Raw genomic sequence first — 13,664 nt, 5'->3', positions numbered from 1 at the left:
ATTACCAAATTGGAAGGATTATATGAGAAGGTTATAATGAGTTATAGAAGGTTATAATCAGATTATATCACTCTTAATAGTGAGAAAGTGGTTCTGTCTCACGTTGCCAGAGCTCTTTTTATGCCATTATGTCACTTCCTAACAGATGCCCTAACTGCACATTCACTGAAGTAGCATTACACACTTTGAAGAGAAGTTAATTAAATTCAACCTTTGCAAGAGTTAAAGAATTTGTACTGTCCATTTGAACTTCATTACAAGCAAAACATAAAACTCCTCCAAATGAGATATGATGGATTCATGTCAACAAAGAAAACCAACGCTATTAAGAACACTCCCTCATTTGGGAGAGTTTGGTTTTTTTAAATAATTCATAAGATGCACAAAGCCAAACTTATGATTGGCAAAAAATGCTGAAGTTTAGCTTTCAGCTGGTTGCCTCGTATTGTTTTAGCTATTCAAAGTCATCTAAGTGAGGGCTGTATACAGCTCCAACAGGTGCTGCCCAAGATCACCCCACACTGCCTTCCAGACCCCATCTTGTTCGTCGCACTCTCTCCCTCTATTCAGACAATGATCTTGAATCTTTCTTCAGGAAAAAAACTGATTTAACAATGTTTCCTCTCCACTCTGTACTACCAGCTCAAATAAGAATATTTCTTTCCAAGACATCCTTGAAATAGCCCATGCCAGCAGAAGGTTCAGTGCCATGCTGTAGTCATCCTGCTGGCAAAAGGGAAATAGGCATTGCTTGAGCCCGCTTCCCTACAGCCTTGAAAACTGTGCGTGTCTGTGTTTGTAAAGCTGATTCTAAGACATCAGATCAGTGGCAGGCAGTTCACCTGAACAGAGCTGCGCAGTTATAAATAGTCACTCCACGTGTGATTGCCTCCACACGCCGCTACCAGAAGCGTTCTGAGTCCTGGTGACCCCCCCCCGCCTCGGTGCAGCCAGATTTTGAAAAGTGCTGAGTTTGCCCACCAAAGATAGAAACAAATTAAATTTGAAGCGAAAAGGTGTCAAACGCAGGATGCTCATGTCTCAACACGCATCAGGCTAAAGCTGGCCTAACAAGCTCTGCTGAGACACCGCCACTGCTGTGCTAAGGTAGCCAGGCAGCGTCCAGCAAGTGCCAAAAGCAGGCACAGCAGCGCACGTCTGCTGCAAGTTGTGTGTCAGCTACCCTGCAAATGCATTTGCTGAGTCCGCAGTTGATAAAACGGCTTAGAGGCAAATTTGGCTCTCGAAGTCCCATTCACCTCTCTGGCTTTCTGAGGACAGGGAATAACTCACGTGTTCTTCCAGATGCCTGAAATGAGATAAACTATTTTAAGAAAGGCTCAAATCTGCTTACTGATTAAAAAAAAAAATCACTCCCTATATGTCAGTCTGAATTTGGCTCACTGGAATAATGTGAGGTCCAAGGAATTTTGACTGTTTTATGCGGTCTTGTCCATAATAACAAGTTTGATTGCACCATCTCTAAACCATAAATAGGAGATGAATCACCAGCCCAGAACAGTTTCCCATTGAGTAGTCTTCCATCACCTATTCCTGTGACTTTTACTGCGTTTTGCTAAATATTAAAGCTAATTTACCCCTACTGAAGTTTCCAACTGTTACCCCTTCTGCCTGAGATGACAGCTTGTCGGTGTTGATGTGTGATAAATGGAAATAGCTCACCCTTTCATACAGGGAAATAAGAAAGATTTTTTTCTTTGAAACAAAGTACTTTATACTTCCCCTTAAGATGATTCATGTGAGTAGGTAATGATAATGACTTACCGTCTATACACCCATCCATCCAGATTGAGACCAGAACTCCATAAGCAGTAGAGACAAGTGTCTGTGCTCATTCAGAGAAGACATTCATTCCTTTCTCCTACGCTGGGACTGATCTTAAAATAAAGCACTTCCCAGAATGAGCAATGATATGGGATTCTGGCCCGTACCGCAAATCACTCCCTGCCATATTGTGAGGGGTTTAATGGCACTGAATTGTGGCATGTGCCCCGCTGATGCTCCGTGCTGTATCAGCGGACCCAGCGTGACTAAGCCTGGCAGAATCCGTCTTTCTTACGTTTAACATACGTGCAGGGCTAATTTCACTTATACTTAAATGCAGCTCGCTCTGCGGTAGTGAGCCACCAGCTGAGTACCAGCTAACAAAGAATATGTACAGCTGAAACGGAGAGAATTGGGGTTGGTTTTGTTACAAAGAATACAACTGGCTGTGCCAAAAGCGCTGCAAGTCTCTTATATAGATAAAACTTGTGCTAGAGCTGGTGGGTTCCTGCAAAATGTAATGGAGGGAAAAATAAGGTGAATCTTTTATTAAAATGTGTTTTTTTCCGCTTATTCCCTTAAGGTGCAAGTTCAAGGAATGACAGGGAACATCCAGTTCGACACCTATGGGCGGAGAACAAATTACACGATTGATGTGTATGAAATTAAAGCCGCTGGGTCCCGGAAGGTGAGTTTCAAGATATGCATCCAGGTTTCATGTCTTCACAAATATTTATTCCAACAAACTAATGAAACTGAAAAATACCACACAGGCACTGTAATAACAGGGCCCTGAGGAAACCCCTACCTTCTTGCTCTCTTCCTTATCCCAGGAACCTTCTTCTGTTCTGTTCCTGGACCAAACCACTCGCCCTGTTTAAAATCTTCATTGGTTTCCACGTAACTTCAAACCCCGCTTTTTGCCTTAAAGCCCTTCTGGAGCTTTTCCACTGCCAAGCGTAATACCTGCTCTCATGTTCCTGTGCTCAGCCCTGTCTCCTAAGTTCCTCTCCGTCTTTCCCTTCTTCTGTAACAGGTCTCGGAGCATTAGTGAAGCTGGAGCAAGCGTATTTTAGAAACCTTCTGAAATTAACAGAAAATAATTTGGGTTTCAATTAGGATTTGCTACTCATTCTCTTGTCTCCTAAATAAAGTATAGATCCTAAGTGGGATAGTTGCCTAGATCCCTGTTACAAAAGAAATTTAGGGCAGGTTTTCAAAAATTATGAGGTAGACAGAGTGTCAGGAGTACTGAGAGAAGAGTCTGTGTGGCCGAGGCACACAAATCCCCCAGATTTCACCTGGCGATAGATACCTCACCTGCATAGCCGCCATTGAGACTCCTTAAACTCATCTGCACGTATTTGATAACAAAGTACCTCTGGACATGGCCCAGCCGCGCAGTTAGGTTTACAGTGCAGGCAAAAGTGTTACCTCTGTGTTGCGCAGAGATATGAAACCTGGTGTAACAGCATCGCAGTGTAGCCGCAGCACCATGAAGGTCAGCACAAGGCAGCTGATAAATAGTCACCTCGTGCTCACAGAGGGTTTTGTGTCCCGTAGTGAAGATAATGCGGCTGTGCCTGTGTTGCTAACGGTGGCTGAGCATCTACTCTAGAGCTAGCTCAGGCGTGTCTGCAGGGACTGTATTAACTCTCTGAGCTGCAGCAGAATAAGGATAAAAAGTTCAAAATCAAAGAATTTTACTCAGAGTGCTGTGCAGTTTATTTTCTTGTCTGTGGTATATTCTTATGCTGTGGATACGTAGGAATTTATTCCACAGGCACCGTGATGATTTAGATGGGGAGAGTTTAATATGTATTTTCACGTAGATTTGGCTTGTATTTGTTTGCACGTGGGCTTGAGAGCATTGTGTTTTTAAGGAAATTAAATTAAAGCTAATGTAATCCTTTAATGGCCAAAATGTCGCATGAGTAAGTGTTACAAAGCTCTGTGTTTTGACAGTTCCTGTCACAAGTTCATGCACCAGAGTCCTCTTAAACCCATACAATGAGGTAACAATCTCCATTTTTATAGGCTGGTTATTGGAACGAATATGAAAGATTTGTGCCGGCATTAGATCAGCTGCCTTCTAATGACACTTCCTCTGTGGAGAACAGAACTATAGTAGTCACTACCATCTTGGTAAGTTTTGTGTTCTTAGCGTGTCTGTACTTAGGAAACAAGGCGCATGGCTCCTGAGGCGTGGTAGACACCTTGCCAGGGGGCTGATGTTGAATACTGTGTGACTTCAAGTGACTGAAAAGTTCAGGATCTTCCAGAGATGTACTGAGGGCTTGACCCCCCCAGACTTCTTCTATGTATCAGTAAGTTTACTCACAGGAAGGGCTCTCTGAGCTCAACGTCACGCTTTGCTGCTTCTCAGACACTTGAACTCAGTCAAATGCCTCACGTTAATGAAGTTCTTGTGCATGTGTGTAAATAACTGCGGGATCTGGCCTCCCTGCTCTGGGGTCAGACCTTGCACCTCTCACTCAGGTGCAGCTCCTGTGAACTCAGCCCCTCTGCCCTGAGTACGGGTGGCATGAGGAAGCCTGTAGAGAACTGGGACTGCTCTGGCACTGGGTGCAAAGTGACTCATACCCGTGCAGTTCCAAAGGAGTAAAGCTCCTCCCGTGTCTCTAAACGGCAGCATCTGTGTCAGCCCCAGTGCCTCCAGCAGATGTGCTCTGTACAGTATTGTTTGTGACTTCTATGCCTGTTACGATTCTACTAAGCATGAGACAATTTTATGCTGTTTCCTGAAGCGCTGTATTTTATACTCCTATGGATTTAGCAAGATATAATCAGGATTTCGGCTAGAATTTTCCAAGAAGGCTAAGGGAATTTACTGGCAAAAATTGCTGCTGAGGATTTTAGCCTGGCTTCCCTTAGGCTACTTTGAAAATATCTCCATCAGAGCCCCATTCTGGGCCACTGGGGCCTTAGGAAATGATTTTGATGGTACGGGTGTTTGGTGTGTCAGTTCTTTAAACACTAAAAGCTGAATTATTACTGCAGTGATACTGTTAGACTGTCTAATCGGGCCTAATCCTGCAAACAAAAGTATAACTTTGTTAAATAGTCCTGTTGTCTTCAATGGCTCCGTACTAGAAATAAAATTAATGGTATGTGTGGCTCTAACATCAGCCAAGGATTTTTTAAACTGCAAAAGTCTGTCTTTCTAATTTCTGTATCAAAGCAGGAAATATTGTAAATACTTGCCAGTACTATAAAGGATGATAACAACTCTCATTTTGTGTGTTTTAAAGCTGTATTTTACATTCATAGACTTTTGATCTTTACTTTTGTTTCAAAGGAATCACCATATGTAATGTATAAGAAAAACCATGAACAACTAGAAGGGAATGAGAGATATGAAGGATATTGTGTAGACTTAGCTTCTGAAATAGCAAAACATGTTGGAATAAAATACAAACTGTCAATTGTTGGAGATGGGAAATATGGAGCTAGGGACCCTGAGACTAAGATATGGAATGGCATGGTGGGTGAACTGGTCTATGGGGTAAGTTTCTCTTAACCTTCATTTTAATGTTCTTTATAACAAGTTATGCTCAAAGTTAATAAATTGGAAAATAAAGATCGTCTGTTTGAATACCACCTTTAAAATTCTAGATATTTCTTTGTAGTGCCATTTTCATAGTCTACTTTTCTAATCATTTCATTGCAGGAAAGTGTCACTTCTTTTACTGCTGTTCGCCAAATCAGGGTCCACAAAATGTTGGAAAGTGGCATTGGGCAAATTTCAAATTCTTGTCTACAGCAGAATTTCCAATTTTCCCTTCGTATGCTGCTTTTGCATTTACCATGTCTCCTTTTCCGGTATCAGTCTTGTAAGTGCTGGGAGGGTGCCCGTCCCATTAAAGGTCTGGTCCTATGGTGCTGGGACTCGTTGGATCGCTGATGTCAGTTTGTGTTTGATCAGAGACTAAAGACTCAGCCAGCCCCATGGTTGCTTTTCAGGGAAGAAGCAATGCAGGTGTGAAATCACCCACATCTTTTTTATTTTTAAACCCTGGATTTGGTTTTAAAAATCAACTGTCAGACAAAAAAAAAAGTCCTAATTCAATGCATTCCTCTTTATACTTCTATATTGGGTGTACGTTGCTTTGTTTAGTAGGAACAAAAACAGTCCGGAATTGCCATTTTAGAAACTTCTTTGAAAATGAGAATTTTGGAATACAGATAAACCAGATGGAAGGGGGAGAAAATTAGCTTTGCAGGAAAGACTTTACAAGCTGATATTTCATCTTCTCTTTTTTTTTCCCAAATGCTAATGAGGTGATTTGTGATTCCACCCAAATCTTCTTTAAAGTTTATTTTTAACAAGCTTTCCTTTATTAAAAATATCTGAGGAGAAGCGAGTATTTCCATTGCCTCCTTTTGTTCCCTGGCTGAGTGTATTTTCTAAAAGTCACCTCAAAATTTCCCTGGGATAACCTATCATCATTTTTCCAAAATGTTTGGTGATTCTTATCAAATGAATCCATCTTTTTAAAGTAGTTGCTAGATTTGGAAAAGTTTTCTTATTCTGGAAATTACCTGAAATTACTGCTAACAGCCAGGGCACAGGGACCTTCTACATCAGAGGAGGAAAGGTGTGATAAGGGCCACTGCCTTTGGGACTTCAGCCAAGTAGGATTAGCCCGTGCAGCTGCTGTACGGTGCGAATTCCTTCTGGATAAAGGGCCACAAAGATGATGAGAGGGCTGGAGCACGTCTCCTATGAGAACAGGCTGAGAGTTGGGGCTGTTCAGCCTGGAGAAGAGGAGGCTCCAGGGAGACCTTAGAGCGGCCTTCCAGTACCTAAAGGGGGCCTAAAGGAAAGATGGGGAGAAACTCTTCAGCAGGGCCTGTTGTGACAGGATGAGGTGTCATGGTTTTAAACTAAAAGAGAGTAGATTCAGACTAGATATAAGGAAGAACTTTTTTACAATGAGGGTGGTGAGGGTGGTGGAGCACTGGCCCAGGTTGCCCAGAGAGGTGGTGGATGCCCCATCCCTGGAAACATTCAAGGCCAGGTTGGACAGAGCTCTGAGCAACCTGATCTGGTTGGAGATGTCCCTGCTCCTTGCAGAGGGGTTGGAATGGATGACCTTTGAAGGTCCCTTCTAACCCTAACCATTCTTTGATGAACAGGTTGGCTGCAGCTGCCCTTTCCACAACCCGTTGGGATGAGAGTCACTCAGAGAGCTCTGCCTCCTTGGCATCCAGCTGAGCCGTAGCCACTTCCCCTTGACCTGACCGTACTTGTGACCTTTCCACACCAGCAAAAACCAGCCTCAGAGGGCACTGTAGACCATACCTTAAAACAACCCTAAACCCACTCCGCCATTATCATTTTCCCCTGCAAAAAGGTCTGTTTTCTTTGTTTTCTGAAGCACAGTTTTTATCTGTGTTTTCTCATTAATGAAAAACTGCGGAATGTTTCTTTCCCTGACCCCTAGCAGCTCCTCTTCTCATGCTGTGAGCTCAGGTACTGAAGCCTCTTCACCACAGTGCTCAATTATTCAAAGGTCAGATGCGTCCCTTGGGGTTTGACTGCAGACCCAGGTTAACGCTTACAGCCCAGCGCTGCTGAGCAAGCTCCCCATCGTGCCGTGCTTAACTTCTGAGCTGGCAAGCTGTGCAGAAATCCACCTGGCTCTCTGTAAGCAGGGAGAACGGCCCCTGAACTCCTGAGCCCAAATCTCTGCAGCCCTCCAGACCATTTCCCAGCCTTGTTTGCAAACACCATGAAATACCCTTGGCCTCTTTCTCCGTCTCTTGAGACCGGGCTGTGTACTCACAAGGATGTGCGCAAAGCCCTTTGAAGATGAAGAGTGCTCCAGAAGTGCTAATTATTTGGAGCAAACGCCTCATTTACGTGCTGACTTTCCTTTCTCTCTCAGGGGCTTAAAACTCTATTAGGGAATTAAAACTGTGTGTTACCCCTGGTGCCCCTGTGAGCCTTGCTGCAAAATGACTGTCGTATTTGGCTCCTCTGGATTCCATTTTGGGAAGACAAGAGGGAGATTAGGTTTTAAGTGTCTTTATTAGCATGTATGGCAGACAGGCATGGGAGGATAAAAGGGACCTGATTGGTTTTGGTACCAGTTATCCAGCAGCTGGACTGAGCTCTAGCAGGGAACACGATCTTCTAGATTGCATTTGTCTCAGGTGATCAACAGTGACTGATAATTTGTCAAATATAGCATATTTCTGACCCAACAAGCTTCTTTACCACCACCTGGCACTGCTGGGAAGTCATAACCAGGCTTTTGAAATACTGTGCCCTTTTTTGCATAGCCCTGTGCACACAGCTCTTATCTAACATTGCTCTTAGCACAGTCACAGGAAGTGAATGGCTTCTCATTTTAACACCAAAACCCTAATTAACTGTAATTAAGGTTTAGTTTGTGCCAGCTTGTTGTTACTGTCACTCCCCCTTCCTGTGGGATGCAGCGTAGAGTCAGGGGAGAAAGTGCAGCCGGGTCCTTGCAGCCTCCAGGCCGCTGCAGCGGAGGGCTCGGAATGGCGAGGAGCGGGCAGGGATGGGCTGGGGCTCGGCGTGCCCTGAGCGGTACCCAAAGGAACAGGGGTGCTGTGTCACAGCTCTGCGGGTCCTGAGCCTGACTCCGGTGTAAGACTCACCAGAGGTTCCAGGCTAACTGAAACAGTCCCAGGTTACGCATTACCTGGTGATGCACACACTAAAACACTTCCCATTCGGAATTCTCCTTCCCCTGTCTCGTATTGCAGCAGGGCTGGTTGGAGGGTGCAAAAGTCTTCTGTGCCGTAGGGCCCCCCAAAGTCGAGGAGAAGCTCAGCTGGCCCTCTTGGACCTCTCCTCGTGGCTTTGCAGTGAGCTGTGCAAATGAGCCTGGTGCCAGAGAAGAGCTGTGCTCTTCGGCAGCTCTGGAGACAGAGAGTTCAGGCCGAGCAGATGTTCCCAAACTCCTTTGCTTGAGACTGGAGAACCCAGAACTCTTGTTAGAGGGGAGCCAACCAGGCCTTGTGGTTGGTTAGCAATTTTTGAGTGTTGGTGGTAGTAGTACTAATAATAATTTATAGTTATAATAGTAAAATTTTATATAAAATTATTTTTTTATTATTTTTCATAAATCAAAAAATGTCAGTTCAGGTTGAAGAAAACTTTAATTTTGCTCTTTCACTCTAATGGTGTCTAAATAAGACTCTTCTTCCCACCAGAAAAAAACTTCAAGCGCTATTATTTTCTAAACGAAGAGAAATTTCTAAAACATAGTGGAAACCTTTGACAGAATAAAAACAGCAAATAAGTAAAGCTTTTTTCCTGGACATTTTAGAAGTGCGAAGTAGCTAAATCATTCTCAGTCTGGGACACTGAATCACTGTTTAAATGTAACCAGCAAAGCAAACCAGCAAGGCCAGTGATGCACCCGCTGGGACTGATGAGCGGCAGCACCTCTGACGGCGCGCGGCCTGTGAGGCCGGTGCTGGGGGCTTGGTACCCACCAGCTGCCGAGCGCTAGACAGTCATCTTTTCTCTTCCATAGGGTCAGCCTCTTTCTGTAGGCTTTTATTTTTTCTTTCCCTTGTAAAGCAGGCTGCTGTTCTTCCTTCACTGTTCAGCCCGGGAAAGCCTTTGCTCCGCGGGCCTGGTGCTTTTGACATCGCTGCTTGGCAGCCGGTTTAACACAGATCTTAATTGTAACTACAGATGCTTTGGAAGTGGAAAGAGCAGCCAGACCTTTCAGCCTTTAAAACTCTCCTAAGGTAAAAAAATGGTCTTTATAGAAACCTTTCAATATGTAAAATAGCATAAAGGAACGAAGCAGGGATGTAAAGGACAGACAGTCCCCCGCACGCGGGCAGCCTCCGCCATCTGTCAGAGCAGGACCACCTACACGTCTCCCTGCCTTTGTCGGACTAACCAGCCTCGCGTGGCGCCAGCCTCTCTGTCTCTGCCGGCAGCAGAAGAAAGGCTACGGACGGCACGTGCAGCCTTTGAGTTGTAGCGGAGAGGAAGACTAATTTGATCCCTAATTCTCCTCAAAACGCCCCGTGTGCTCTTCATCTGTGACAGAGCCTGACTGTGCCGTGAGCGGGAGAAGCTCGCTCTTCACCACTCACCCTGGTTTCTACAGGAGGGACGCTCAGGTCCAAAGGCCCAAAAGGCCCAGGCAGCTGCTGAGCCATGGTGGCCCCATGCGGGGGGACAAGACTGCAGCCCTGACAGAGCCACACTGACATGGTCCCAGGCTTCGGCTGGCCTGCATCTGAGCACAGACAGCAGAAGCACATGTATGTCCGCAGCTCAAAAAGCAGGTGTACCCTTGATTTCTCCATCTGCATACAACAGTAGTGGCTCGGCATCCGCATAAAGTGTGCATGGACGAAACTCTGACAAACTACAGCAGACAAGGCCATCTCCAGTTTTAACACCTTAATACATTTTTATACTGCTCAGCTAATGCACATTAAGACTGCAGTGCAGCACGTTGCTGCAGATATCAGCTGTTGGTTTTGAATTAGTATGAGCTAATGTGTTAAAAACACGTTACCTCCAAGACCTGGCCTCTCAACACACCCTGGTATCCTTGGGTATGCTGGGCTCTCTTTACAAGGTAACTTTTACCAGCAGAAACCACAGGGGATGTGCTCCTCTGTCTGACACCCTTTTCTGATACCTGGAAACCTCAGACTGCACTGAGAAGTCCTAAAACATGCTCAGAGTAGGTCATCACTCCAGCACAGTCTCTTCTGACAGTGCTGGGTACCTGCGTTCAGCACTTCTGGGGGGCCTGGAGGTTTGGTTCCCCATGGAAATCAAGCAGGGTCCCTCTGCTTCGGTCTGCAGATCTTTGCTGACTGGCTTCCCATCACACGAAGGTCTTGCAAAGTGACTGTAGCCCAGACCAACTTCTTGAAAAGCAACACACTAGCAAAGAAATTGTTCCATTCAGCAAGCCTTCCAGAAGCACGTACAGGCAGGAGCATAGCTGATATCTCCTGCTTGTCTGTAGTGCATGGCTTTGAAGTTTGGAAGACTCATCTTTAGGTCTGTCAGCAGAAGAATTCGATCCCTCCTTTTGGATTACAGAGGTGGAACATCTTATCATTTTTCTCTCTCCCTGTAGAGGGATATTTCCATTTGCTATTTTTTTCTCCCTCCTCTTAAGAGTCTTGCAGCCCCCTGGGGTCAGCTTTGAACAGAGTGGGTAGCACGTCGGTGCTGCATGTCCTCTCTAAATCCATCCCTCCCACACTAGCAGGCAAAGGCAGAACAAGCCTCAGAGGAATCCATGACATTTCTCGCCCGGCTCAAATGCAGAGAAGATGATGTTTGAAACGCCATTAGTCATGAGTGATTAGCAGAGCTTTGTTGTTGAGGTTCTTAAAACCCCCTCCAGTTCTGCACAGGGAAGGACGTGGCCATGGTTGTGGTTGTGTTCTTTTTGATTGAGCTCAATTTTTATGGGTTCTGCTTATCTGCAGCCATAACAGGGAGGGAAATTCACAACTGTGTTGCAATTATTAATGATCCTTTAGGGTGCTTAGAGCTCTCCGTAAGCTCTCCATTTCAAATACTATATCTCTAAATAAATAAGCAGAGAGTGGTCTGTTTTTTAACCTGTCTAGTGCAACTAATATTCAGTGAACTGGTGGGGAACCAGGTGCAGGTGCTGGATTGTAGCTGGTCCACTGTGGCCCTGGATGTGATGGTTTCCCGAGACCCTGTGTCTGAACCCATACTTGTTCCCTCTGCAGAAGGCAGTTAGTGCCATATTCATTTAAGGCATGAGAGTGGTTTGTTGGTATTTCCAATATATTAGAATCGTAGATTCTAATAGAATGGTTTGGGTTGGAAGGGACCTTCAAAAGTCATCTAGTCCAACCCCCATGCAAGGAGCAGGGACATCTCCAACCAGATCAGGTTGCTCAGAGCCTTATCCAACCTGGCCTTGAACGTTTCCAGGGATGGGGCATCCACCACCTCTCTGGGCAACCTGGGCCAGTGCTCTACAACCCTCAGTGTAAAAATATCCAATCTAAATCTACCTCCCTCTATTCTGAAACCGTTACCCCTAGTCCTGTCAGAACAGGCCCTACTGAAGAGTCTCTCCCCATCTTTCCCATAGGCCCCCTTGAGGTACTGGAAGACCGCTATAAGGTCTCCCTGGAGGCTGAGAAGCTATCAAAAATGGTGGGAAAGCAGGAAGACAGAAATGTATTGGAAAAATAAATATTTGTATCCCTTGTAATATTAAATTGCAATTTTAAATGATTTACAAAGAAATCTGTACTGTGTAATATGGATGAGGACATGGGAATAATCAGGCCTTTAAAAACTGATTTGTCTGTGCTTCAGCACAGTGTCAGCTCCTTCCTCCCAAAGACCCCACAGGAGCACCCTGCATGAGCTCAGCTGCTCGTGAAGGAGGGGCAGACTTTATTGCGCTCTGCATCAGCACTTAGGAAGGGCTCCACCGTGTCTACTTCAGCAATTAAAATATTACTTTGGGAGAATGAATTCTCCAGGTCCAGGAAAACACTGCAGAAACTAAATGGTCTCAGAGCTGAACCAGCCTTTTCCCACCTTGACAAGCTGTTCCAGGGCTGGCTGTCCGTGCGCAGCACTGCCAGGCAGTAAGGCCCTGCTTCCCGCCTGAGCTTCACTTTGCGTGGAATCATTGCTAAGTCTCTGCAGGGGTCCTGATCTGTTAAGCTTGCTCTAATAAGGATTAATTTGTCAGTACCTCATTAGTTCAACACAAAATACAGTAGCTGTGGTCAAAGTGCTTGGTCTTCCAGCCAGCCGTGGACTCTGGCTACATTTAAAATTGATCTTCTGTGTGCACCTCATCCTTACTGACTTCAGACACGTGGTACTTAACAGCAGCTCAACAAGCAGCAGCTGCAAGACAAACCGATGTTTTGAGGGAGTTCATCAGTGACCAAGTTCCAGCATCATCCAGTCCCTTTACCACTCTCTACCCATGTCCCCCCCAGGTCTCTCTGTTACCGTAGGCGATTAACACATTCATCTGCAAAGCCGGTGAACAGCCAGGCATTCAAAGGCAGCCAGCATTTTCAGTTTTGCTATTCAAGCCATGTTAAGCTAGATTTTTGCAGTAAGTGACCACAAATCAGGTGAGGTTTTTCTCCTCAAGCAAAGCAGTCACTCAAGGGGAAGGGTGATGTCCCAGTACTCATGAGTGTCCAAAGGGGCTGAGGAGGGCGGTGAGAGGGTGCACCAAGGGCCATGATTCCTGAATGGCTTCCCTACGTGCACTGATTATTCCAAGCAGTGAACTTGTACGTGAACCTTGTAGTTGCATATGCCAGTACAGACTGTTGAGAGATGCTCCTGAGTGACTGGAGCGAATCTAGAGGTTGTGTGTGCAGACGGGTACATTGCGGAGGGAGGCTTGCTGTGGGAAGGGCTGTGGAGGGCCAGTCCTCAGTCCCGCAAGTTTGCCGTTAGCCCCAGTCTTAAAACACGGAGAAAAATTCCTCGGGCACGGCTGCACAGCGCCGCTGAGGCACAGCTGGCACGGAGCCTGTGATACTGAGATTAACCTTATGAGAAACCTTCACCATTTCTGCTTCTTAAACTTAAAAAAAAACCTCATAAACCACTCTCTAAGAGTAGGAACAAATCCAATATTAACAAAAGTCATACATCGCCAACAGATTTACAGAAAGGCATATTCAATTATTTTATGGCACAGATTTTAATTACTTCTTATTAACATCTCCTGTTAACTTTTATTCAGATTTCTCCTTAGTCAGATTTTATTTTTCCACCAGAAAGAGATCCATACTTACTAGTGGGAAACAAAAACCTGGTTTAAAAGTTGCACAGTGGTTTAGGTACTGGTAAGTTAAACTTT

The 13,664-nt window shown here is 45.1% G+C and overlaps 1 protein-coding gene across 3 annotated transcripts in view; it reads left to right on the top strand.

The window, feature by feature from the left end:
• GRIA3 (glutamate ionotropic receptor AMPA type subunit 3) overlaps positions 1–13,664 on the top strand; it is a 150,306-nt gene that overhangs the window by 91,447 nt on the left and 45,195 nt on the right. For all 3 annotated transcript variants that reach the window (XR_015259661.1, XM_086756145.1, XM_086756144.1), the window contains exons 8-10: positions 2,369–2,473; positions 3,823–3,930; positions 5,105–5,311. Coding sequence is in view for 2 of the 3 variants with exons in the window: in XM_086756145.1 (XP_086612271.1) it covers positions 2,369–2,473; positions 3,823–3,930; positions 5,105–5,311 (420 nt within the window). In the remaining variant the exon portion in view is untranslated. The remainder of the gene's footprint in view (positions 1–2,368; positions 2,474–3,822; positions 3,931–5,104; positions 5,312–13,664) is intronic.

Source organism: Chlamydotis macqueenii, chromosome 11, assembly GCF_036417535.1.
Source record: "Chlamydotis macqueenii isolate bChlMac1 chromosome 11, bChlMac1.mat, whole genome shotgun sequence".
NCBI classification, from domain to species: Eukaryota; Metazoa; Chordata; class Aves; order Otidiformes; family Otididae; genus Chlamydotis; species Chlamydotis macqueenii.
This window is presented reverse-complemented; position numbering and strand designations above follow the sequence as displayed.